The sequence below is a fragment of the Trichoplusia ni genome, chromosome 2 (assembly GCF_003590095.1).
Source record: "Trichoplusia ni isolate ovarian cell line Hi5 chromosome 2, tn1, whole genome shotgun sequence".
NCBI lineage: Eukaryota > Metazoa > Arthropoda > Insecta > Lepidoptera > Noctuidae > Trichoplusia > Trichoplusia ni.
Genome location: NC_039479.1, coordinates 5311109 through 5339096, shown reverse-complemented (window position 1 = coordinate 5339096; position 27988 = coordinate 5311109). Strand labels below are relative to the sequence as shown.

At 33.9% G+C, this 27988-nt stretch overlaps 1 protein-coding gene across 1 annotated transcript; it reads right to left on the bottom strand.

The window, feature by feature from the left end:
- Window positions 1–41: 41 nt before the first annotated feature.
- Window positions 42–24786, bottom strand: LOC113504682. The gene is made up of 5 exons (XM_026887101.1): window positions 23692–24786; window positions 14394–14495; window positions 8763–8984; window positions 7039–7195; window positions 42–690 (listed from the first exon to the last, which is right to left on the bottom strand). Exons 1-5 carry the CDS (start codon window positions 24677–24679, stop codon window positions 591–593), a joined length of 1569 nt encoding a protein of 522 aa, XP_026742902.1. The 5' UTR covers window positions 24680–24786; the 3' UTR covers window positions 42–590.
- Window positions 24787–27988: the final 3202 nt, after the last annotated feature.

The following is a 27988-nucleotide window of genomic DNA, read 5'->3' as shown; positions in this document are numbered from 1 at the left end:
TATCGCGCAAACGTGAAAATAAATATAAAACACTTTCATCATCTTTTCGTAGTTTATCTCTGTAGCATTAGTTGATATCTTTAAGAAAAAAATAGAGTTGTATTGGTTAGTTCAAGGTCACTTTAAATGCAATATCTGTCTTTTAAGAAATAGTTCGATTTATGCAATCAGAAGCAAGACATATAATTTTATTTGGTGCGGAATATATTAAATGGTTAACTACGTTCAAAAGTAATAGGGCCAGCTTATTATAAGGACCCCAGCCAATAGTTTAATCACACTGTGGTTAACCCCAACTTAGCTATTATGTTGAGGGCGTGTATACTATGTTTGTCAGCTTTCTAGTTACTATATCGCTTAAGCCGAACTTAATTAAATTTATCAGCCGATACAGGTCCATAGCCTGTGGTGGCACTTAAAAGACCTTAAAGACAATCTGTGCATGAAATATTTACAATAATCTATTTCTTTACAGAATGCTAATTACACGTAAATACAAACTAATGTGAAGTTTGACATCAACAGCAGTCAATAGCACCGTCCTTTTAAATTCAGATCATTTTCTGAAAACATTTTGTCAAATTCCTAATTTAAAACCGTGACACTTCATTTGTTCTGGCAAATTCTTCTTTTTTACTTGGATCCGTGACTGCGGCTTTGTCTCTCCGTCTCACCAGAACGTAAATAAATCTGTGAAAACAAAACAAGAAGGTTGTTTATCATATTATATTAATTGTACATTTTTAAAGTCACATTTGTTATACAGCTGTGGAAACAACAATGGCCTCATTCGTGATGACATTCGTTTGACGCTTCCTGAATATGTATGTAGTTCTTAGGGTTCTTGACACCTATGTGGTTGACATTTTCACCGATGCTGAGTTCTGTTAAAAACTGTCTGTTAAAAAAATATGATCGAGTGTAGGCTACGGTTGCAACGTTCATTTTGCCGTCATCCCATATTTTTTTATAGCCCATTGGTACGGTACCCTCGTATTTGGCTATTCTTGATAAGGAAGTTAAAGTGTACCTATATGTGTACACTAGTGGATGCTGAAAGCCTAATATATACCTATATACTTTTCTTTTCTTCCTTGTGTTTCACAAGGTCAGTCCCATGCAGAGACAGTAAGACTTAGAGATCACATAAACGCCTGGCCTACGAGCTCGATCCCGCGACACGTCACTCCAAGTGTAAAAGTCATAATGATATGATGACGAGGATGTTAAGATAATATACTTGTTTTACGCACCCAGCACTCAAACAAATTATGACCGAAATAGTTTCGCTAATTACTGTTTCAATAAAACTGATAAGTTACTTTATAACATTCAATTTTATTGATTTCACGGATAGCCGAGTGGTTGAGGTCACCATGCCAAACCAACTGAGCGCGACGTGTCGCGGTTTCAATCCTCGCGTTAGACAATCATTCATGTGATCCACGAATGCTTGTTCTGAGTCTGGTTGTTATTGTGAAACCCCCGTGTCACAAGAATTAAATTACTTACGGCGGGAGTCGTTTAAAAAAAAAACAAGAATAAATCTGAAATCAACATTTAGATATATCTAAAGCCTTTTAGAATAAATTGGATTTCTTACATATTTTTTGTAAGTTCAATACTTTTTTCGGTCTCGTCTTGATTGGTTTTACAAATTATGTCTTGCGTACGAAGTTTGTTTGAATACGATTGAAATATTTTGGTAAACTAATCTTCTTGTGGAGAGTAGGGATGATGACTGGATGTAAAAAGTTAAAATTTGTGTCAATTTGATAGGATTGATAATTAAAAAATATTATATTAGGTATATTTGTTCGGTTTAATTAAATAAATTAAAATATGTTACTCAACTGGCCTGTTGGTCTAGTAGGTAATGGCGATGACTGCTTTACCGGAGGTCTTAGGTTCGATCCCTAAGCAGGACATATTGTGTCATGAGCACTACCATTTTTCCGTATCAGGGTGTATTTTTTTAATGATGTATTTGTGTATATAGAAATATACAAGTATGTTTATTAGTTGTCTAGTACTTAGCATACAAGATTCGCTTAGTTTGAGACTAGATGGCGTTGTGAGAGTTCTGAAATATTTTATTATATTTATATTATATTTATATTATATGCTTGTGTTGTAAGATCGATTGCAGTGTCACATGTTTTTTCTTAATGGCCGTCCAAAAATAATTGCATTTGATAAAATAAGAGACTTCTTCCTTCTAGTGTACCTGTTTATATTACAAACGTTTAATATTATTATGAGATGCTCTTAATCTTTAACCAAGAAATGGTTACTTAATACGGCAAAAAATATTGACTGCGTGAGCGATGGTGTAGCTCATAAGCGGTAGTGTTTACAGCATCTTATAGTCATTATGGAAAAACACACATTTATGAGTATAGTGTAAATAAACATGTTTTAACTGAAAAAGGAAAAATAATTGTCTCATATCCTTTTTATTTATTTTAAGGCTTATTCTTTTTATTTTTCAAAAGATAATATGGCCATTGTACTATAATTATTATTATATCATCCTGGTTATTGGCGCACCGTTCCTAGAACGTAACAACAAATAATATTTAATGCTATTGTTTTGAATTTAATCTTATTTATTTTTCTTAAATCGATTTCTGAATATAAATAAATGCTTACTTTTCCTGCATTGCGTAATCGTTTGCAGCAAGGTACAAGTGAACATTACTGAGACATAATTTTTGAAATGTTTCACCAAAAATAACTTATTTTTTCCTTTGTAATTTTTCAATCGCTTATTCGTGTAACTTGGACGCGTTCAATATCGGAAACAGCCTAACTACTTACCTACTATGTCTAGCAAAGCAGGTTAAGCAGAGTTCTTAGCGTTATGATATAACGCACTATGACAGAATGTAGAGCAGTAAGATATTGTGTAACATATATTTTTTCTTTTTTGTAAACTCCTTGGTCATTTTGTGTGGTATGCAAATGATGAGGTAGTTTAATCTTCAGTAAATTTCTTGAAACGGGAAAGATAGTCGTATTATATAAAGAATAACGTAGTTAGGTGCCCAAATATTTCATTACAACTGACAATTTTTTCCCATGGGCGGCGATAACCTGTGAATGACAAAAGTTTTCTCGTTTGCTACTCAATTAATATTTTCTTCTTTATTAAAAAAACAATTTAAACCCAATTCCAAAATAAAGTAAGTAGCAAAATGTCAGTGTAAGTGTTATAAAGTTTTTCTTGTAAAATTCTTAGTAGTGTCAGTTAGAAAATGTTCCCGATAAAACGTTGGCGTCCTGCTACATGGCACTTGTTACCGTTTTTGGAGAATCTAGGTGTGCAAGCGTACACCTTTGCCACCTGTTCTCGGAAGTCTACGGATTATTGAGAAAATTGTTTATTTGTCAACATTACTGAGTGACATGTGATGAAGAAAATCCTTTACTCGTAGGTACTTGATTGTTTTTGTTTGCATATTCGTCAAACCCTAGAGGCAAATGACCTTTCAATACAATTTAACATCTGTAATAAATAAATAAAAATTCATCATTGGCCTAGCCTTTTCCCAACTATGTTGGGTTCGGCTACCAGGCTAACCGGTTTCAACTGAGTCCCAGTGTTTTACAAGAAGCGACTGCCTATCTGTACCTCTACCATGAGTTTTGAGCGACCGGGCTCGCTAGCGTCTGCGTAAAAAATATCTATGACAAAATGTACAGCGCCCCTAGCGGTCACTTGACAAACTAAAATCGGTAGTATGAGTTGACAAATAAAACCTATCGAAACATTCAAAACGTCTTCGACAGCGAGTAGCGAGCGCGTAACGTTTTGCGGTGGTTTCTCTAAGAAAACGGTACCATGAGTCACAAATTTGACAGATGGTATCGACAAATACCATTACGATTGTAGTTAAGTAACTCACTTGCTAAACAAGGTGTGAAACGGTATTCGGTTTATAGTAATTGTTTAGTTTTGAGTATTTCTTGTGAGAATCATGTCGGCAAGAGACTATTAAAATCAAGTAGCACTAGTTAAAAGTCAATTTACATTGAATACACGCTGTCACTTTTTTACAATGAAACATACATAAATTCATTATTAAGGAAACGCTGGAAATAAGTCAGCGTTCACAGAGGGCTCCACCCCAACCAATAGTTTATTAAGTAATATTACATTATATTAAAATATACTGAATATTTTATGCTCTATGAAGTTTAAAATTATTAGGATTATGCAAACACTAGCTGTAGCCCAGGACTGCGTCCACGTGGACTTCAGTTTATAGCGTTCGGTGGTCCCTGTTGCCATCAGGCTATCTGTCAAATTCAATACAATCGGTTCAGTTGGATTGGCGTGAAAGCGAGACAGACACAGAGAAATTTTCGCATTTATAATATTAGTTTCAATAGATGCACAGTTTATCGGTATAGGAAACAATTCAACAAAACTATCGCGATCAATCGCAAGACATAGGTACTCCCCAAAGTTTCGCCACATAACCATTCCTAGGTACCCACGACACCGCTTTCAATTTAATAATGAAAAATTACTAAAACCCAAAAGAGCAAGAAGAAAAGTGTCCATCTATTTGTGATATCAAAAGAGTTCGTATATCTACATCAACTGCATAATTTAAAAAAAAAAAACTGCGAAACTTCAACGGTAGGATGGCGACTTAAACGGTTTGTTTTTTGCCATCGGAATTTAACGAAATTCTCCATAATCCGAAATCTGCGGATATATGTTGTCGACTCAAAATCAATATATTTTTATGTTTTGTTATTCATATAAGGTTTCGATCGAGTTTACCGTAGTCCTGCATGAAATTATTAATGTAGATTTGAAGCTTTTTAGGGAATATATATCTTACTCTGTCTTTTAAGCAACGTTAGAAAGAAACAACTACATTAGGCGTGAAGTTAGGCACGTTCGACAACATGACAAGTATGACAACACGAATACTACAATAACAATCGAGCTCTCGATAGCGAGCGCGTCAAGGTTTTTTAAACTCATGGTATGAGTCCATTCGAAAACTATTCGATTCGCGTTTATACGCTATCGACTGTAGTAAAGTCATTGACGTTTTCGATAGCAACTCATGGTAGAGGTACTGACCTCCTCAACCCAGTTATCTGGGCAACAACCCTTTGGTTAGACTGGTTGTCAGACTTTCAAGCTTCTGACTACCTGTAACGACTATCAAAGATGTAGGAATAACAGCCGGGACCCACAATTTAACGTGCCTTCCGAAACACGGAGGAACTCGCTATGACACAGATGGTCACCCATCTCTGGACCAACCGCGTCAAGCATAGCTTAACTTGTGAGCGTTTAACTTACCAGCTTATACGTTTTAGTGATAAGCACAGGCTTCTTACATTTTAGGAAAAGTTTTGAGCATTGATCATTGACCATTGACCACGCTAGCTAACGGTTTGATAGGCAATTTCAGATTCCAATATTTGGAATTCAAGTCTCTTCATGATGTATGCCTCCTCCATCAATAATAACGAAAGTAAATATAACTTTGAGTTGATTGAAACTGCCTCTGTACACTCAAATCCATGCAAAACCACAACTACAGGGACATCACAACAATTAAAAGTATTAAGTAGTTCATTAGGACTTAGGCAATGCCATATCGCAGATTACATCAAATCTATTAGAATGACAGTATTTCGACGACTGACTTAAGTTTGACTTGTCAGTTCATACAAGGGAGTGATTCATCGGCGTCAGCCCTCGCGGAATGTGAATTCAAATAAATTGATCATACCAGAGTATCTTCCCGATTCTAATAGTTACTTGTAAAGACTCCTCTAATTAAAACCCATTCTATAATAATCCTGAAATTGACTGCACAGTCTAAAACACGCTCAAAATAATTCAAAAGAGTCTACCAAAAAAATATCTAGGACGCTACATTATTCCAAAGATTTATTATTCAGATTTAATTCACAAAAGTACGAAAACAAAAGATCGTCTAGATTGTAGGTCATGCAAATATTTACGTTGGAATTTCGCTTGGAATCAAGTCAGCCCTCATGGGCCGGGCTTTTGATTATAAAAGCCATTTTTTGTTTCAGAGGTTTTTTGTTCAAATGTCACATTTATCTTTTCTGCCCGCATGTTAAATAAGTGCGATAACTCTAATATTTGCATGCAGTTCAAATATCTGGTTGCAATTGTTATACCATAGTACAACGATTTGTTAACAATAAATAAGAATAGCTGCTAGTAGAGTTTTTGGTCTCTTTTTAGGGTTAGATAAAAACGAATCTCTTACTAAGCCTTCTTGCTCTCTGTTGGTCTAAATACAGGCGAATAGAGATTGTATATCATTACAGGCAGTTGAAATTTTCACAGATGATGTGTTTCTGTTGATGGCAGATTTTTTTTTTGGAAACTACTTGCACGGAACTCTAGTCGCAATATACCGATTTGATTTGCGTCTTTAATGCTTGTTATAACCTATATTTACCTACATCAACAACGAATGATAGATCTTATCCAAGAATGCTTAATGACCTGACTCAGTTATAAAAAGGTCCTCATTTATAAAGGACACAATAATTGATTCCACTCATTTAATATATTTCTTGGAATGCCTGGTTAAAACTATTTTATTGTAAATTCCATAAAAACATACTTTCCTAAGATTAAGCTCAAATTATGATACCCAGTATACCCACAAAATACATAAAGGGCTGCACCGGTTTTGAACAAAAGGTTCGGAGTTAAATAAAGAAATGATTTCCACAGATCAACGATTTTGGATAAAATACTTATACCAGCTGTACTCAAAGTGACAGATCGCAAAAATTCCTTTATGCGCAAGGTTTTCTGTGTTAAGCAGAATGTAAACACAAGAAGATCTTTTAGAACATCACTTGGCTGAGTGTAGTTCTTGTAATGGCTGTAAGTTCACCCTCATAAACTATATGGTGCTAGACGAACACACGCATACACACACACATAGCTGTCAGACTTATTACTGAAAATAAATAATATTACTAAAAATGAGTTTTCGAACAAAATATGTTACTTACGTGAAAAGTCCTAAAGCAACGAAAGTCAGGGCGGCATCGAACATGTAGAAGCAGCCAGGGAAGTTGTCTATGGTCATCATATAGATGTAACTGGTCGCCGGCATATATATCGATGGCGCTATTGCTTCCGTCACTCCGATTAAGGCACTCAGTTTGGCTGCAGAAGAAAAAATGAAAAATGATAAGCAAACACACAAACACTGAAATTAAAAAAAAAACTTAGATCACCGTTGCCAAATAGAAAAATCTGGCTAAAAGGGACCTGTATAAGATTTTTTTTCCGATAGTTCGTAATATGGAAGTACAGTAGCTTGAAACGCAATAATTAAACCCTAATTAGAAAAAATCCTAAGATCATGTCGTTATTTGTATATTCTGTTTTTTAATACATCGCCAGTCTGATCTTTCGCTTGTTATATTAAAGATAGGTACCTACTCAATCCAATCTCTTGGTACTCACTAAAGCATAATATTTGCTATATGTTAAGTCTAAGCAAGTTTCAGAACGAGATCAGGTTCTATGAACATAGTATATGGAAATTCTGAAGATAAGAGATAAATTTAGAAAGGATTTCCTTAGTTCTTCGTATTGCTAGCGTTTATTATACTTGGAAAATTGCTTTATTTAAAATACAAAAATTTTAGAAATGAATTTTTACATTTTGCCAGAGATGCAAAGCCTTGACTAAATCATGCCGGTTTTTACGATATTCATTTCACAGAGAATTGTTAAAAAATAAGTATTTGCAGGTTTAAAGAAAAACCATTTCAGTCGTGAGGAATTTAAAACTTGTGCGGTGAGAGTTTACAATTGCACAAAGACACCCAGACTTAAAACAAGCAATATTGTAAGCAATGTTTTGCCTACACGGGATCAGTGACTACGCCAACGTAGTGACCAATACCATTCCATTCAGATATAGTTCTGACTAATTTAGTGGTTGAACAATAGGAAGCAGAGCAAAACCCCTGCAAGGAATAGCAAAAGGTGTTAATCCTTAAATAGGATGTGTCTCAGGCAAACTGCTTTTCTCTACCGTTTCGGTAAGTTTTCTCTTATCAAGCAGTTACGTTTTATAGAGCAATTTAGTAAGTAATTTATTTTGTGGTAACCGTTCTGATGTTGTGCTTCAGACAAATTAAGCAATCACAACGTATTTAGAATATTTGTGTCGCAATTCAGGGCTCAGCAGCCTAAACATTAACTGCTAATTGGTTCCATAATTCCATCCAAAATTACTCTTTGGACTAATTGTATGACGTCAACTGGTTTTACAATTAAAAGTCAGTGTCTCAAAGCAGACTATTAGAATAAAACTAGATTGACTTATTATCGGGTGGCGTTTTGGCTGCGTATAATATTTATAATGTTGAAACAATTGAGTAACCGGGTTAGGTGTTTTCGGACGGCACGCAAGTCTTAGAATTTCATGAATGAATTTGTATGCACGAGGTGCTTCTTCAATCCCAACGTATGCAAAGGATCAAAGTGACTTTTTCAGAGTGATATGTACCCGTACTTTTAATATAATTATTAAAAGAGACCGTTGAGTTTACTGAGAAAACCTGTTTTCGAAATATTGGAATCTGAAATTGTGAGCATGCAGTGAGCTAGCGTGATGGCCAAAAGGCGCCATCCCTATACGAGAAGAGGACTGGACCCAGCTGTGGAACGTATAAAGGGTCATATTATTACAAAAAAATACCATTTACAATTTACTTACCAACATCTTCTGTTGGAACACTCTTGGTGGCTATTGATCGCACAGCAGTTAATCCAGTATGACTGAAAATGTTCAAGAGTGGCGCCGAGTAGTACCAAGCTCTCGTAGGAGCAAACGCAGTCATGTAACAGCTTGCTATCCTGCTCACACCAGCGAGAGCGCCGATAGCGCTGTCTTGCACGCGGAATCTTTTGCTGAGAACTGAGATGCAGAAAATTGTTCCTGTTAACAAAAGAAGAACGTTTATTGTTTGTACGATGACTTGAAATTAACTGTAAGGCGTCATTTACGAAAATTTTACAGTTAGACAGAGCGACCGCTATACACTACTTGACTTGTCACCGTGCAGTTCTTATTAAGACAGTTTTGTATTTGAGGCATTTTGTTCTAGGTATGCGCGTCGTCATTTATTGTGTAAGCAATACAGTGTCTAAAAACATAGACATAGAAAAATACATGGTGTTGCCTAATGAAGAAAATTAAGAGAGTTATCTTCCCTAATATTACTAGCCAGACACGAGTAACAATAGAAATGACTTTTCGTTTTGGTGAATCATGTGAACTGTCATCTCTATCTTTTCAAGCGTATTCAATCAACGCAAAAATTGACGAAATTTGAAATTCCATTTGGCTAAAGGGGATGATATTTTTCATTAGGTACATTCTCATTGAAATGTTTGTCGTTTTTGAGTGGGCATATCAGCTAATTTGGTATGCTGACATAAATGCGTAGGTTGTCAAAGGCTAGCTTTTAATGTGTAGGAGGGTTCTTTTGAAGCTCATCAGGTAATATGGATAAGCTTTCAAGGAATAGCGAATTATATGAAATCACGAATTTGTAAAGTTATAAGCAGATATACAGATTCAAAACAGAAACTAAGAATGTTCAGATTCAATGTGCGTTGCGTTTTATTAAAATACATTAATTTATTATATTTCAAACTATTTTAATAAAAATATGCTTTTTTTATATTTTCTTGCTCAAACATAACAAATAATGTGTATCGAAGTCAAACACAAATTTACCTGATTTTGAGCAAAAAAATGCGAAAAGGTCTTTTAAAACTTCCTCTCATCTGATACCAATAAAATTTTAAGATGCAATTTAAAAACTTAACATTTAACGTTGAAGAATAAATTTTATGGATTTAAGTTTATTTTCGTTTTTGAAAGGGACCATAAGAGACCGTACACATATAATGTGATAATTTATTTTTCGATACAGAAGTCTGGGGGACTACCACGACATGCTAAAATAAGACTGTCGTAAATGTGGGAGAGAGATGCGTCTATGTCTTTTAGTGCGCTGTCTTGCTTCCACTAATGATAATGGTGCGTTAATTTGTTTTTGGAAGTACCTCCTTTCATCTGCTAAGTAAGAAGGTCTTACGTAATGCTTTGCAAACCCACATTGGTTCGCAGGTTATCTCTAGATTATACTAGGACTACTAACTAAACGGTAGCCAGCCTGCGCCTCATGCATTATGCACTACGTATTTGGTTGCAAATAGCAAACAACAAAGAGAGAAGATTAGAAGTTCCACTACAAAATTACATACAAAGTCTTAATTTATATACACGCGGAAGAAGCTGTTCATATTTTTAATAAATTAGAAATAGCAAATCCATTTTGGAATGATGTAAAGAATTATAATTGTAAAAATATCACAACTGGTATAGACATTTTTAAGGTTCAGTACCCTAAGGGTAAAAACTACACCCTACTACTGAGCCTCCGCGAAACGTTCGTCTGTCTATCCATCCGTCCATCACCAGGCTTCATCCCATGAAATAAAGATCTAGGTTAAGCAACAATTACTACCGCCATAAATTTGTTGGATGGTGGCAAAGAGTGTCAACGATTTATTTATCACCCAAAAATTTGTTTATTTTAGCCTATTTGTTGTGTAATCCGACTATAAAAGGTTTTTACTCATTCTGATCATAGCCTTTGCAAGTCGGCAGAAGCTTCGTTAATGCGAGTAAAATCAATTTTCGAGTATCTATAATATTGAATAAGAAACCACTAAAAACCTCCCTTTTCTATGTTTAAAACTTACTTCTAACTTAGAACGATTCGTTTTATTTATCCTCTCACAAACTCTAAGGCCTAATTACCTATATCTTGCACAGCAATACAGGTCGACTTGATTGATTGATCATTTCCCAAGTAGGTTGCGTTTGCTGTAACACGTGACGGCCTAATTCACTCCAAGTTAAGTGACTTCCGTAATTAGTTAATACGTAATATGTTTATTATGAAAGTGATCGTAATCAAGCTGATGGATATTTGCGACATAGAATGTTAAGATGATGGAGGCATACTGTTTGTGTGTGAGGATACCAGGAGATATTTTTGTGGCTCGGTGGAAATGCTCATGAAGTTCCTTTGCCTCGGATAAGGTGAACAGGTGGGCCAAGTTCTTACTGGCAAAAACCAATGAAAATCGAGGGCTAAATGAGAAGACCCTTTGGCAGATTACAGTGATACGGGTTCTGGGATAAGATTACCCACTGATCTACCACTCCTTCCTATATTAAGGTTTTGTTTTAACAAATACCATCAAATTTGCATTCTCTGATATTATAGCAAAGTGTGTGAGACTATTGTAGTGCTTTGTGCTTTCATCTCTTGTACTACATTTTGAGCAAATAAAGATATTTAGTAAGGATGATGCAGTTGAAACGAGAAAGAGAATAACAGAAAAACGAGAAAAACGAAAGACAAGAAAAACAATAGATAGAGCCTTACCTTCACCGTTTCGTGCTTCCCTTGTAAGCAAGTTTCATTCCAACTGTCACTACAGTCAATAGAAAACGTTTTAATGGAAAAACTATCGTTTTCATTTGACATTTTCATGCATCCGAGCATTCTCGTCGAAGGTAATAATTGCCGAAATGTCACTTAGTAGGGGGAACTGGTGAAACACCAATTGATTAACACGAATTATTCTTAAGCTGTCTAAAAAACTTAAAAACGGAAGAATGCTTCGTTTTAAATAGTTTTTTTTCAAATTTTGTACTGAGTTTACCTTCTGTCCATTTTAACTTATAGTGGCATATTAAGTGGGTAAATTCAAACAGCTCAGAATTATTAGTTGTGCCACAACTACAAACCATGTTCAACATGATTGCTCTAATTGATAGCAGTAGCTTGCAAGTAGGAAGAAATCTAATCACAAAATTACCTGCATTAAATCATTAATCCTTCGCTTTTACCCTTTACCCAATAAATTAGGGTATTTAGTACGACACATGGAATAAAATTCCTTTTTGTGGGAGTCGTTTTTAATAAATAAAAATAATGTCCGATCTCGCAAGCTCTCATTTAAAAAATTTAACTTTTCTAGCCTACACTAATTATGTTACTAGTAGGTAAAAGTTAAGATTTTTTTTTTAATTTGTACATAGACTGGTTTATCTATATTTCCTGCTTAATGACAATAAGTATAATTAAATGCTTATGTAATTATCATCTTTTGTTTATCTTCAGTGCATTAATATGGTCTGTTTTTCAATTCATATCTCTTTTTAAGATAATTAAATTCGTATGATGCTATCACATTAAATTGTATTTGACCTATCCGTATTATTAAGACGACAAAATTGCAACACTTTTTTTACCTATTACGTTGGAAAGACATTCATAAAGATCAATGACCTTTTTAATGATTGTATTTAGTCCAATATTACAATAATAGCAAGAAATTATTATTTCAAAACTGTTCTCAATACATAATTAAAGATATACAATCAAATGTAAAGATAAATACATCTTTAAGTTTATAAAATAATTTGTTCGACATCACCTGCAATACTGCGGCCGGTACTGATAAAAATAATTAGTTTATTAATGAACACTTTTACACTCAAAGAAAAGTAAGCCTTATTAACATACAGGTAAAGTTTATTTCAGTTTTACATTTAAGATTGCGTGATAAATATACTACTATATCACGATCCGCAATCCTTGACCTAGGATGATAAAAACTGCGTTATACGGCACGCAAGATGCGTTTCTTAATTCGTCGCAAAAGATAATGTTGCCATATTTAAATAGAAAGGTCACATTGAAGATTTGAAGAGCATTATTACGCGTAGTAATAACAGATCAGATTGCATTTGACCGCAAATTATCAAATTAAACATTTATGATTTGATAAGAGAGTTGATCTTCAATTTTTTTTTTCTTAGGCTGGCTGCACACTTATTACCTAATTGAGATTACCTACTTGAAACCTGCAGTTGAAATATAGTATGGACATGTAAATTCTGTTTCGTTTTAGTTAAAGGATATAAAATGATTTCGGATTATCCGTTACTTTCGGTTGAAGAAAAAATATAATTAAAAAAATATATTTAACCTTTAATTCTTCCCCAATTTATTCTAAACGTTATTCATGTGTTTGGATACGTCATATTCTGGTTCGTTTCGGTGTCCATAATATACTATAGTTTACTAATTGAATAGCCTATAATTTATTTTTCTTTTTACGCATTCACTATCCTACTTACATCAAAAACTGTAAAGATGTTTGTATGGATGTTTGTTCCTCCTTCACGCAAAAACCACTGAACGGATTGAGACGAGAGTCGGTACACCGATAGTTTATAACCAGAATAATAATAATAATAATAAGACAGTTTGTATCCTGATTTTATGTTTCCGTAGGATCATTTTACAACTATCGTTATTGACAAAACTTTGCTATTCAAACAGAATTTAACTTCATTGAATGCCTACGTTAATTATTGCAATTTAATAAAAGTTAATGATACTTCCAATCTTATTTTCCGTTCTTTTCTTGATAAGAAATGACTGTTATCTGTAAACGCACTATTGACTATAATTAAATTATTAATAATGTCGCACGGTTATTAGCAATAACTGTGACTGTATTATGAGGTTTTGTTCATCGGGGAAGCAAGAGAGAGACGAGACGAGAGAAGAGAGACTACGTGAGAAAGAGCACAAAATAATGGTCCTGGTCAATGGTTTATTATGAATTGAAGAAAACCTTTTTAACTGTAATCTATTTAATAGTATTTGTTTGTTACTACATGATAATAACAATGTTTAATTTCTCATCTGCAATATAAGTTCCTACATATAACATAAAGTAGGTAGGTTCTTACATTTAACGTAATTTAAAGTAAGACTTAAATTTGAAATACCATGTTGTGTTCTGAAATTAGAATTCAGAATCAGTCTGAATAAGATTTCGTAATAAAATAATGTTAAAAAATTGGTCTTCTTTTTTTGATTAAAGGTGCTTAAGGAAAGGAAAATACCAGACCTTAATTTACACGCTATTTAAGTGCTTAATTCGTTGGTAGCAACCTTGCATGACGTAGATGCTACTTTTAATAATTTAAGGCAATAATCTAAACTTTTGGTAACCCTATCACATGGTTTTTTTTAAATATTTGTCAAATTGAATGCAAGCTATTTTTGGATTTTTAAATTTAGCTGGGATATTTTGGGTAAAGCCATATAAAGTAATGGCAAACTAATCTTCACGTATAAGACCCGAAATTCGAGCTCTGAGCCCCACGGAAGCCCGGCCATAAACTTACGTTTTTATGTATTTTCCAAGAACCAAAATAAATATTCATGTTAATTTTACTCACCAACAAGACCCAGGACGATGTTAATTGTGCCAAAAACGCTGTATTCCACTTCGGTAAAGCCGAACTTGCGAATGACGTACAAGTACGCTACTTGTGAATCTCCTGAAAAGAGAAAAAATGTTAGAATCTCGAATGGAATGAAAAACATTCGACATTTCAAAGTTATAAATAAAAAATAAAAAATTCTAATGTTTTTCTTATGTAATTTGAAGTAAGACATCTGTTACCCTATGTTACAACTATTTTTTTTTCTTTTATCCCCGAGGTTGCAATGACATTTTCATAAACCATTAACTAAAATATCACCATCATACCATTTTCCTATATCACAACTGCACTTCTTGTAGTGTAACAACATACTTTTTTATGTATCTACTTAATATCATGCATTCATATATTTCTTAAAACTTTAAAGATATATCTAACGTCATAAATCGTCTAGCCATTTGAACTGCATCTCAGGTCACAGCCCGTCAGGATGTAGGGGATACAAAATATTTTTTTCCTAAAACACACTCAAAAATCATTATCCTCCTCTGACGCGTTATATTCAAGACATGTAATGCTGCATTATACCAATCTCTTTTGTTTATTTCTGGCATGAGGAAAGGAGGCTTTTAACAGGTTATTAAAAGAACCAATAGCATAAAATGAAGTAATAAATGCAAGTCGAAGTATAACTGATTCGCAGACATATCTGGTTGGACTGGTAGTCAACACTGCAAAGATTAAAAATGCTTTTAGATGTTACATTATTATGTACGGAATGCGTTCAGGCTGTTGTTTATTTTCAAAATGATGTAGAACTACTTTAACTTGTAATTTATTTACAATCAAGAGTTTTATCAATTTATTTTCCGGTATAATTGAAGCCGCTTCCTTGTAACTATCATCGATAAATGCCTAACACATATTTACAGATGTAAATTAGACCTGTTACGCGAAAAAACATGATGATATAAAGTTTAAATAATAATAATTTGGAAACATCAGACAGTCTTTCAAAATCGAATTCTGTACTTATTTTCACACGGCATACTTTCAAATAACACCAAAATGCACATCATAATTAATAGGAATAATCGTAATCAAATCGGGTTAATTAAAACAATGTTGCGTGAATTACTTTGAAAAAATATTCATGAATAGCTTGAAAAATGGACGTTGCTAACAACATCAATTAAGGAAACTTGTTAAGACTGTGTTAAAACATTCGAAATCAGTAATATTCATTCGTAAAGTAAGTTAGTTAACTAGAAGAGAGGGGAAGAGAGACAGCGCTCTACATCGAGTAGAATTCTGTTTCACTTCCGCAGCTGATACAGTCTTAGTCTAAGACGTGGTGGAAAGGCCCCTGGACTAAGTCACTTATTATTACTTCGGTTACAACGAAATTATAAAACAGATCGACTGCGTTTGTAAAAGAGAAAAGGCGCTCTACATTGCGCGTAGCTCTATCTCGGTTTACTAAAAGAGATTACGTGAACGTTTGCGTAAATCGTTTTCTCTTTTTTATTTAAAACAACTCATGATTAGATGGTCACTTGTTAAAGGACAAATCAGGGTGAAGGCCTTCTTCTTCTTAAGCTAATAATCTCATACAATTAAGTTGTAAGTAAAATCTGGTAAACCAGTAGCTGCATAGGTGTATGACGAAATGTGCAGTTAAGATTTGTATATCCTTATGCACTAGAAACTCGTTTTGTGCCATGGTCGAAGGCAATTTGTATCACAAATGAGATCGTGGCGAAAATTTTAATGAGTTTACATCTTTGTAGAGTATATACCAACGCTGGTACGCTTGTGAAATCTTTGCTGTGTACAATGTTTTTGGTAGCTATGCTTTCTTCGACACTACTTTTGTTTTTTAGTATTGGAAACTGAATTTCGAGTCGCTTTGAGCGGGATGGAGATACGTAAATATTTATTGCAGGATAGAAACTGATGGACAGAAACAAAGAGATAAAAATAAATAATTACTTAAACTAGGAGGACGCGTATTGTTATGTACCTGATGTATAGCAATCCGGTTTGTAATAATGTAAAAGAGGAAGAGCAATTTTAATTGCCATTTCAAAGTTCTAATTTTGTGAACCACTGCACTAAATTAATACTTAAAAAAAAATCATTATTTTTTCACTTTCCGAAAGTTAAAAGGACTTAACGTTATTAAAAAGACAAAAGTGATTTTGTTCCGAAGAAAAAAATTAAAATAAAATATATGATAAAAAATATATGCGTTACAATGTGTAACCGTTTTAAGAATAATGTAAACAGTGAAGCAAGATAAGAAGTGCACACGGAAAATATAAATGTTTATCTATTTAACGACAGTATTTTATAATGGTTCATTAAAATCGATAAAATTGTCATCGAGTTGTTTGTAAATTATTTAAAGAAACCAAGGATCGGTTACAGTAAATGTTCAGAAAAGAGAAAATGTCGACCCTCTCCTACATTGGCAAGAGTTGTGTTTTAGCAGTTCATAATACATAATTTGACATCTAAACATCATCTAATTAACGTTACACAAAATGCAAACCCTTCCAAATTGAATATCTCTTTCTAAATATTAACACTGAAAATTTCTGAAAGTAAAAGATGTTAACAAAATCCCATAATCCTTTCACTTGGCAGAAGGATTGGATGTGGGACAAATAATATAAAAAATGGCTCTTATCTGAGAAGCAGCACTCACGAGAATCAGAAAATGTATTCATGATTAAATGAAAATCTTTTTATATTTTACTCTGTAAAAATGCTGCATTTTTTACAGAATTCCAATTTGGAAAATTAAAAAGTTTATTTTCGTTTTTTTGTAAAAAAAAATGTGAGATTTTATTATAAAATAATTTAAAAACGTGACAGCGAAACTCATCTTTACACGAATTTGAGAAACCAAAGAAGTGTCTACTCGTCTGTCGTGATCATTTATTGTTTAACTTAGTTTGAGTTCATTTTCTAAACAACGGGAGTAGTAATTATTAAAATGGAGAGTCCCGTTCAAGTCCAGTCACCGTACATTCAAAATCAACTAAAACTGAGAACATCTAAAATCCCAACGTGGAATACGAACTTCTAGCTATTCTGTCGGGAGAAACCTTACTCGAATGATTCATCATCATCATTATCAGCCTATATTCGTCCACAACTGGACATAGGCCCCCATTTGCACGCCATCGACATCTATCTTCGGCTCCTCGAATGATTATTACTATATATTTTACTCCAAAAGAATATTGTTTACTTAAAGTGAATTTACGTAACACGCATAATACATTGTAAACTCATTTACACATCTCACATGTCATTGTTATACAACACGTTTCTTGCCTTAAACGCGCGAGAAAGTGGCTGGGGTGTCGAGTTTTTTTAAACGATTCACTATTAATCAATACTTGAGTCGTTATTATTAACGAGAACCGTGAGATCGTGATCGGTCGCTTTGCTGAGATGACATTTGTAAATGAACTATGGTGAGGAATATTCATTTAAATTTATTGGCTTCATAAAAAAATGAGTCAAGTTTATACCAGTTCATCGATATGCGTCAAATAACGTGGTAACGTGGTTTTTACTTGTGAGCTTTATACATTTTAGTAAATTAATTAGCTTTAACGACAATCGTTAGCGGCAATGGTCATATCAGATACAATATGAAGAAAGAGTTTTCAGAACGCAATGTCATTCCCAATGGAAAAAATCTCACGTCGAATTCTGAACTGTTACTTTTATCTATACTAATATATAAAGCTGAAGAGTTTGTTTGTTTGTTTGTTTGAACGCGCTTATCTCAGGAACTACTGGTCCAAATTGAGAAATTATTTTTGTGTTGAATAGACCATTCATCGAGGAAGGCTTTAGGCTATAAACCATCACGCTGCGACTAATAGAAGCGAAGATACAATACTTAACTTATATCTTCTACCCAAGGGGACGAAGTCGCGGGCAACAGCTAGTATATAATAAAAGTGACAGTTCAGAATTCGACTATGATTTAACTATTTCCCCTCACTATGAAATATTTATATGTATTAGTATAATTGCTTTAAACATTTTCGTTATCTAAATCGAATTAGGAACCGTAATTACTTAATTTTTTTTAATAAGATAAAAACAGGTTGCTGTTCTAAATAAAGTTCAACATTTTAAACTTGACGAAGTATGTACAAAGACTGGATACTGAATCACCAAATTAAGGTTCTTAAATTTCATCTTGAACCCAAAACTACCAGTATAGTTCCAGAACACAAGAAGGGTGGCTTTGTTTTACACGTGGCAGAAGGTTGCGAATCAATCACTATCTTTTAAAGTAAGGCTATAGTAGCTGTGGAAGAAAGACAGCACTCTTCACGAAGAGCGTTGTTTCTTTCACAACAAGTTAGCAACAAGCGTATTTTGAATGGGATAGTAGACGCCTTTGGCTCCTTTAAGATGTCTCATTAAGGCAGGGATAGACAATCAAGGATCTAAGGTGTTTGTCAAGTAGTGGTATTATTTACATTCAAGATTTAAAAATAATAATAATTCTCTGTTAAAGTGATATGGTTAAGACATTTTCTTAATCATTTTCCTCATACACTAAGATAAGAGCAGTTCCATATTACATCTGAATTATTATGAAAGTTAGCTCAAGTCAGGTGCAAGAAGCTGATGTTACCTCTGAAATCTTGAACAATCCTGTTTCATAATATTTCTAATGAAGTTGCAAACCCTAGTCATTAAGCATCTATAGTAGTCTTGAATATCTTTGGTGGGTTAATATCAGTTGCAATGTTGTATATTGAAATATACAACATTGCAAGTCATACAACATTTAACTTGAGAATGAAAAAACTTGAGCTTTAACCATTTATGTTTTTTTTAATAATTAAACAGGCAGTAAAACTTAGTGTGTTTTCCTTACCTAGGGTCTCATAATACCTCTTTAAAAAGGCTTAGTAGGGAGATTTTCCTATTGCCGTTGCTCGTCTAATGAAGCAACGCTCCATATAGCCATTGTCCCTGATAAACCATAACTAATCTATATGAACAAAGGGTCTATGCCCTAAACCATAAATATTTTTCTCGAACAAAGGCACTGTACCTGTAAAATTAAATATATTTTTTGTTTAGCTGTTTTTCTGAAAACAACCTGATCAGAATAAACCTGTTTAGATTCATTCATCGTCGTATCACATCATCCGAAGACCGACGAAGAAATATACCACTGAACAAATACTTCCTCGTCCACATCTACCATCTACTAGATAAGTCTATTGTAGATGTGTGAGAGAGATGCCGCTCTTCGAAAAGTATTGCGCTGTCCGGTTTCCACAACTGAGATGGCCATACTTTAAAGCAGTTGGTAAGCGCTGTCGGGTAAATAGAGGAATTAAACTTTTACCTCAAAACTAGACATTTACCGGGAAAAAATCTGCGTTTCTTATTTTCATTACTTCTGCATTCATCCTTGTCAATTTTACCTACGTAAGGCTAATATGCAAATCAACAGAAAGGGAAAATTACATTTTTAATCGCTCAATCAATCTCGCACGACGCATATTTTTATTGCATTGTGAACACCAAGACACAATAAAATTATGCTTTCTCAGTTATGACCTAATCTGATCTAACTCTTTATAGTAATAAATGAAAGTATCTTACAAAACTATGTATAACTTAGTAGAAGGCTTGTGAACTTGGACTGCATAATTATGAAGAAAAGTTCGACGAATTTACCTAAAGTTTTAAAAACGATGATCAACAGAATATTAGTTAGTTATCCGTCAAAGCTGACGTCCTTTTTAAAGTAGTGATGACTAATTTGAAAACTGATGATTTTGTGTACTATTTATAAACTATGGCGTTATCTCTGATACAGATAGATACTAAATAATTAGTTTTTTTTTGTTAAGGCTGGGAAACCCTCATGGATTTCCCACGACCCTCAGCCATGTGGCATCGAGAAGGAACCAGGAGAAGAAAAAGAAGTACTATATTATAGCAGATGTGGAAAAGAGATGCCGTCACTCTTCCACAACTGCTATTAATATACCTTTAAGTAGTGATAAGTCTTCATATTTACGCTTTACAAAGAGACCAAGAAATAAGATTTATAAACAAATCCTCGTTATGTAATAAAATGTTCACTACAAAGTGAAATGGTGCAGAAAAGATAAAGCCAATTCGAGTTCAGGAGATTATCAATTATGGATGTTGAAATGGCTATATTTGGTGCCCTGTTTGGTTTTTAAATGAATGGAGCTATGGATGACGTACATGTTAAAGATTAATTATTTCATTCATTAAATTTCATACCTTTCATATTTGATATCAACAGTTTTATATACTTAAGTATAAAATTAAGAAACTTACGTTCGCAGTCATTTTTGGACGCTACTATTCTCGACTTCATTTAATTTTAATATTATATTGATCTATTAATAATAGAATAAACTATGAATAAATTATTTCTAGTTGTATTTTTAAATGCCACATTATAAAAAAAAATCGTTCAAAAATTAAAGAAAAGAAATTAAGGGTGAACAACCCTTATCATTTAGGGATATGAAAAATAGAGTTGTCGACTCTCAGACCTTCTGAATACTCATATAAAATTTGGAAAAGTCGGTAAAGCCGTTTCGGAGGAGTACGGTAACTAATATCGTGACACGGGAATTTTATTATATTGAATTTATTTTAGCAAAAGCTTAGTGATGGTGTTATATAGTAATAGTAGACGTGCCATTTACACTATTAAAGTATAAGTAGATCTTCTTCAATCCAACCTTTTTTCAAAAATCTTGAGGTCACCTTCCAGTCTTCGCGAGTGGATGTCACTTTGGCCTCTACAACCTGTTATAGGTAACACACACATACAAACCTAGTAGGTGAACTTCAGGTTAATGTGAATGACCAATTCGCGTCCCATGATGAATGACAATTCCCAATCCTAATAATATTATAAACGAAAGTTTGTATGTATGGATGTTTGTTCCTCTTTCACGCGAAAACTACTGAACGGATTTAGACGAAACTTGGTACACAGATAGTTTATAACCAGGATTAACACGATGTTATGTTCCAGTGGGATCATTTTGGATTTATAGCGGGCGGACCCTCTTGAAACAGCTAGTGATATAATCAAAGATACACACACTCTATCACATGTTATCTTAATATAAATGAGCTCCGGTTTTTAGATTCAATTTAATATTTAGTTGTCTAAGAAACAGGTTAATCAGGACATATCCACTGCGAGAAGACTACGGATTCTTTTAAACACAGGTTTTTAAACTCCAGGTACCAAAAAAATATCTGATTTATGGATTTTTTACTTAATTTGCATACTTTAAAATAGTTTTTTTTTATGATAATTAAGTATTTGAATTAATAAATGGGCATTGGATAATAAAAATGGGTAGAATGGAAATTATTTTACTCAAATTATAGATAGACGCAAAATATTCCTATCATGTGTAGATATTTCTGACTTTTTTTAATCAAAAACCAATGGACGGATTTTGGTGAAATATGGCACAGATGCCTTTAAAAGCAAAAATATTTGTTATTTCGAATAAAAACAGGACTACATTCTACAACAAAACCCGAACTTCACACAAGTGGAGGCAACGGTGACTGTTAGAACCTTAATAGGACAAAAGAAGTCACAAGGCAAATACACATTTCAAATACTTACAAATAATAAACGAAAAGTGTTATAAATCGGCATTTATATAGAAATAGTAAGTGGCGCGTGTGTTTTTTCGCTAAATGCAGTAAGCAGGAAAGGAGTCAAGGCTTGCAAGTTATGCACCGGCTCGCCTTGTTCGCAGTGGGCTAGTGAAACGGGTCGAGTAATTAACTGGCGGATTAACAAACATCGATCAAATAAACAACGTGTTTTAACCCGGGTATATTTGAATTTCTGCTTTATTACTCACTTTTTCATGGAAATATACAAGATTTTCTTATTCACATTAAATTATTTAGACTAATTAGAGACTGATCCATGATTCATTCTTTTGGATGGAATCATCAAATGCGTAATATGCCGCTTTAGGTTGTGGAAGGTAGTCTCAGAATTTTATGTGCACCCATCCATGTGCACAGAAACCCTTGTAGACAATCCAATCAAAATAATCCGCCATGGGTATTAATTTTATCGCACTAAGGAGGTTGTGTTTTTTTTTTTAATATGACAAAGATTGTTTATAGTATTACAGGTTCGTACTATACTTGTAGAAAGGATTAACAAGGGCAAGCAAAAATCAACCTTACATTCAAATAGACGCAAAGTACATTTTAAATTTCAGTTATTACTATGTGTCATAGAGCAAAGGCCTTTGGTCTACTCAAAAGTATGTAAGTAACAAAAAGCACCAACAGATCTCATAACATACAAGTGTTAAACAAGCCTTATATGGTACAAGTGATAATCAAATTCTACACCATATAAAATTACCCGATACTATGAAAGCAACAACTCCAAATCTCCTCATTTATCTAAAAGTATAATTTCAGTCAATTGAACGATAGAGCTATTTTTAATTATTGCTTAAAATCTACGTTACCTAAATTTACCTAAAACCGATATAATTTAATATTTTGTCATTAGAGGCAATAAGAACATCCATGAGATCTTTATCTACGGACATTCATCTAGATTTTGCTACAATTTAATCTTGCAAAATGTTATGCGTATCTTACAAAACAGCATCAAGATTCAAAGTAGGGCAATGTTATACAATACTAGACGTTATGGCGAAACCTCTTCAAAAGCTTGGACTTAACTTTTACATTTATACTACAAAGTTTAATATCTTCGAAGTAATAAAGGTTTAAAATATTAATGACCGTTTTAAGTTCGTAACTCTTCCCACGGCTTATGCATATGCAAAAGAAAAAGTTAAGGGTAAAGGATTATGTCACACTTTAGCGTGATTTCAAAAAATTACGAATTTAAGATGAAATGGACAGGCCATGACTTCTGAGATTTAGTAATTACTAGCATTATGAGAGATGTCTTTCAAGTTCCTTGATTCGTTAGTAAACAAGAGCAATACATTAATAAGATAAAGAACGTCATTGGTTCAAGTGGGCCCATCGTCTGCCTCAGTGATCAAGACCTACATTACTAAAATTTATTAACTCAGCCCGAATAAATCACGGCAGTTTAATGAGTTAATGACCCAGTTTCGTCGCATCATACTGACGATCGCGTTTCAGAATCTTTACAGTTATAAAGGAAGTTAAACATTGACGAAGACTTAGTCAACAGAGACTTATCAAAAATACGTCAAATTTAGGAACTTACCGTAAAGTGGTCCAACCATAAGGAGATACAGGAACAGCACACACACTATCTGAGTCCTGCCCTTGGAGGCACGGGGGATGAGAACTACCATCACAGTGTTCCCAACCAATTGAAACACTTCCTTTAAAACACTTAGTAAATTGTTCTTTTGTCTATCTTGACCAAGACCCGTCTTTGGCTCATCAGGCGGAAGAACGTCTTCCAGTCTAAATATACCGTACAAAAATGATATTGTGTGCAACACTAACAATAAAGCGAATACTCCATAGTACCCCATCACACGTAACAGTATACCACTCAAAGCGGTCCCAGTCGGTGTTCCCGCTGTCACACATATCGTAACAAGTCCTAAACGGAATGTTCTATTCTCTATCGTCGTCCTATCGGACATAAAACTAAACATCCCCATGAAAATGATTATGTAGCTCCCAGTAAATGCCGCCGGCAACGCTTCTATCAAGGCCGTTCCAGTCAAGGATAGTTCCTTAAAAAAGTATGTAGCGAAAAGCAGTCCTATATTACAAATGATCTCCCCTAAAAATGGGAATAATATACATATTTTTCTTTTCTTGTATTTATCGCTCCACGCTCCAACAAATAGCACCATGACTGCTGGTATTGCGGTCTGCAGCGGGAACTTCCAGGCGACCACAGTGGCCACCAGTGATTGAATTTGCTTTAATTCCTCCTCAAGTCCGGTAGTATTTCTCTTCGAAATACGATCACAGATATCGTCTCCATAATCAAAGTTAACTCTGCAGGCTTTCTCAAGGTGCATGTTCTGTACAGCGAGAGAAGATATAGCAGTGCACAGCATGTAGATAAAGAGGCAAGGCTCAACCGTCGTCTCCCGGAAAACACACTTGATATTCTTTAAAAATTTCTTCGTTTGTTCTCTCCATGTTAAGTTTTTCTTATTTCCCGTTAACTGTACATTAGACCTCGTTAGATCTGCAACGCTAGAAATATTTTCAGTGCTCGTAATCATATTCGCTACACGCTACAAAAGTGAGAGTAAAAGTCCTACGGGGCACGTCTTATATCGCGCACCGCACACACACAACACGCACGCGCAGGTGACTATACGTTTAATCCGCTGTTATTTGACTGGCGTTTCCAAAAACCTGAGTAAATGTCAAGTTGTAAAATTAAGCGCGAAATGAGAGTGCGTCGGCGCATGCGAGGCGCGCGCATCACGATACGATAACACAGGTCTTACTGTCGACGACACCACTTTTAATAAATATGTGGCTCATTTATCTTGTACCTTGAGTTACGCAGCATCGTCCCCCGATCGCTTCACAGCCGTGACGTCAAACAATTAGACAGTAGCAAGTGAGGCAGTCGTGTGCGCAATAATTTGTATTTTATTTTAAATATAAACAATGTTACTATGAGATAGCGTTACGTATTGTAAGTATATGAGCTAGTCAACTCATTAAGAAACATGTTAAGTTATCTGGTAACAGATACGGTGTGTAGTGGAGCCAAGTTGAGGTTGTTCACCTTTTTTTATGATTCAATAAGTAGATTGTGGTGAGGGTTATAAACAGCTAAGCTGACATTGAGACAGTTTATAAGCTACGTCTGTTTTAGTTATTTTTCATGGTTACCGTGACTGGCGGTTCTTTAACACATCTTTGAATTGTAAGTGAGGTTAACAATGCTGTTTGTGTTAATTTCTTTATAGGCCTTTTTAATATTTTCTTATCTTAAAAGAAATGTTTGCCTAAGAAAGATTATTCAAGTTAATCTGTTTTTGGTTTACATACTTTATATTTAAGTCAGTAAAAGATAACTGATAACTCTATTTTTGTCATAATCTTGGAGAAAAGTAAGCAACTAATTTAAATATAGTCCTCCTATAAGCCGGGCTTGCATTAGTAGAGTTCCGTAGTATTTTATTAACACGCCAAAATAAATACTTTTGTTATTTGGGAGCCATAAATATTATAAGTATTGTTTTTAAATCATCTATGAAAATTATGAACAACTCATGAGATACAGCCAGGCAACATACGGATAGAAAGCGGGATCTTGGGCAGGTTTAACAATAATAGGATCGCGTTTTTAACTTTGTGGGAGAAAACTTAAATAACAGTTTAAACAATACATACGATTTAAGAACTACATGAGAAAATTGTGCAATTATCTATACATGAATTTCCATCAAAGTTATCTTAAGAATAATTTCATTGTTTCATCAAAATATTTTACATTCAAGTAACCCGGTTATTCATGTGAAAGTGTTGTCAATAAGACCGAGTCAAAAAAGAAACTAAATTCTGTTAAGAATGTGGCTTATCGGTTAAATATTAAACGTGAGTCACGTAAGTAATATTATTCAATGCATAAAATTAAAGAAATTTGCTTCTATTTACCTCCTATATTAACGGGCAAGTGTGAGACGGACTCGCAATACTAAGGATTTCGTACAAATCTTTCTTATGTATAAAAATGCTCGAGAACGGCTGAACTAATTTGGCTTATTTTAGTCATAAATATTCGCGAAAAATGCGTGAAAAATGATAAAATATGGAAAAGTTGTGAAAAAAAATATTTTTGCCTGCATTGTTGTCATAGACTGTTAGGCGTTACATATTTCGCCGAGGACAGCTAAAAGGCTATAAGTTTGAGGTGAATGACCCACAAATTCATTCGTTACCTTAATATTTTTTAACCGTAACTACCGTTGCTTAACTTCGATCCTTATTCTTCGTTGTAGCTTTGTTGATTTAACAGTAGTAGCTCAACTCTCAAAATTTCAACTATAACGGTCCCTAAGATTCAGCCTGGTAGCAAAGGGACGTACACACGGACACCCTTCAAAACTCAGCTGGTTTTGTAAACGGGAATAATTAGACTGGGGAGGCTGGGAGCTTTACTTCACTCTGAAAAGTAGCACATGAGAAGTCCCTTTTTAAGGGACTTTTAGGGATGAGGTACACAATACAGCCATCAATTTGATAGTAGAGCTATTTTAAGGAACAAACCAAAATAGGGACAGAGTCTTAACAAAAATCTGCTAATTTATAAAATTCTCGTTTCATGGTGTACAAAATTAAACTCTTCCAAAACAAATCGACCGGTTCTCATGAAATTTCGTGTGCATATTGGTTAGGTGTGGGAATCGGACATCATCTATTTTTCATCTCCCTGAGTGTTTTTTCTTCACTCGTATAGGTACAATGTTTTTTCCTCCACAATGGCAAACCGTTTTCAGGGTCAGCTAGAAAAACAAATTTTTTAAATGGAAATGAAATATATCCTTAGATTCGAGGTTTTCGGTCCGCTATCCAATCTTACCAACCACATTCTAATCAGTTAAAATTGTTCCAAATTTATTTTACATAAAAATAACACCATAAAAAACTAACGGTTGTCAAATCTACATTTTTCACAGATTTAAATAATATTTATCGGAATTAAGATAAAATATAAAATTACTCACAAAAATTAAATTAGTGTCTGTTTAACTCCCTTTAAAGGCTGTGAAACTAGTTTAGATACCAAACCGGATAGAATTAAGCAAAGTACATCTATGCTAAATGTGAAACTTACGCAATGCTGATTCATTTTAGCCTTTTTTTTTAAATATTTAGATGATGCTTCTACGCTAGCGAAACCGCGGAAAAATCAAGGAAATATATCACATGTATCGGTTGGAGAATGTGACAAACACTTTAGGATGAATATAATAGCATGTTCAATCAAAGAAGAGTTGTCTACTAAAAAGCTTTATCTTGTAACATTTGTTGCTTCTAAGAAAGAAACGTATAGTAGGTACCTATATTTTATTAAATTATGAGAATTAATAAAAATAAATACTCTTAAAACTAAGAAATTATTTACTAAAGTAATTTTGCTTAAATATTTGGCAAGCTTTTTTTAATATGTTCTCATCCCAACCAGTGAAGGCAATGAAAACATCATGTTGGCGTTCAGAAACCATGACAAGTGACTTCTGTTTTTGATACACTCGTGTAATATAATGAGGCAGTGCCGTAATTTTTCCTCTTAATTGGTAGAAAGTATTAATAAAAAATAAAAAAAACGCTGTACTTGGGTTTTATTTCTAGCATTAGCTTAAGTTCTTTTTTATTCCGACTGAGGTACTTAGTGTTAAACAGTTGTGATGAACATTATGGTAGGCAGGTAAATAGAACATGAAGATTAAAAAACAACGTTATTAAGATTAAAAAGTACACTAATTATAGCTATAACAGTCTCACTGGCGCTTCGAATAGCTAGGACTGTCATAAAATAATTGTGTATACGAGACATTTATTACTGTGAT

Excerpts from the sequence above, each read along its gene's own strand:
- LOC113504682 (XM_026887101.1), bottom strand. The coding sequence starts at position 24,679 with ATGATTACGAGCACTGAAAATATTTCTAGCGTTGCAGATCTAACGAGG. Across the intron at positions 14,496-23,691 it reads TATGGTTGGACCACTTTACG|GAGATTCACAAGTAGCGTAC; the intron begins GTAAGTTCCTAA and ends TTCTCTTTTCAG. Across the intron at positions 8,985-14,393 it reads CATCGTCCTGGGTCTTGTTG|GAACAATTTTCTGCATCTCA; the intron begins GTGAGTAAAATT and ends TTTTGTTAACAG.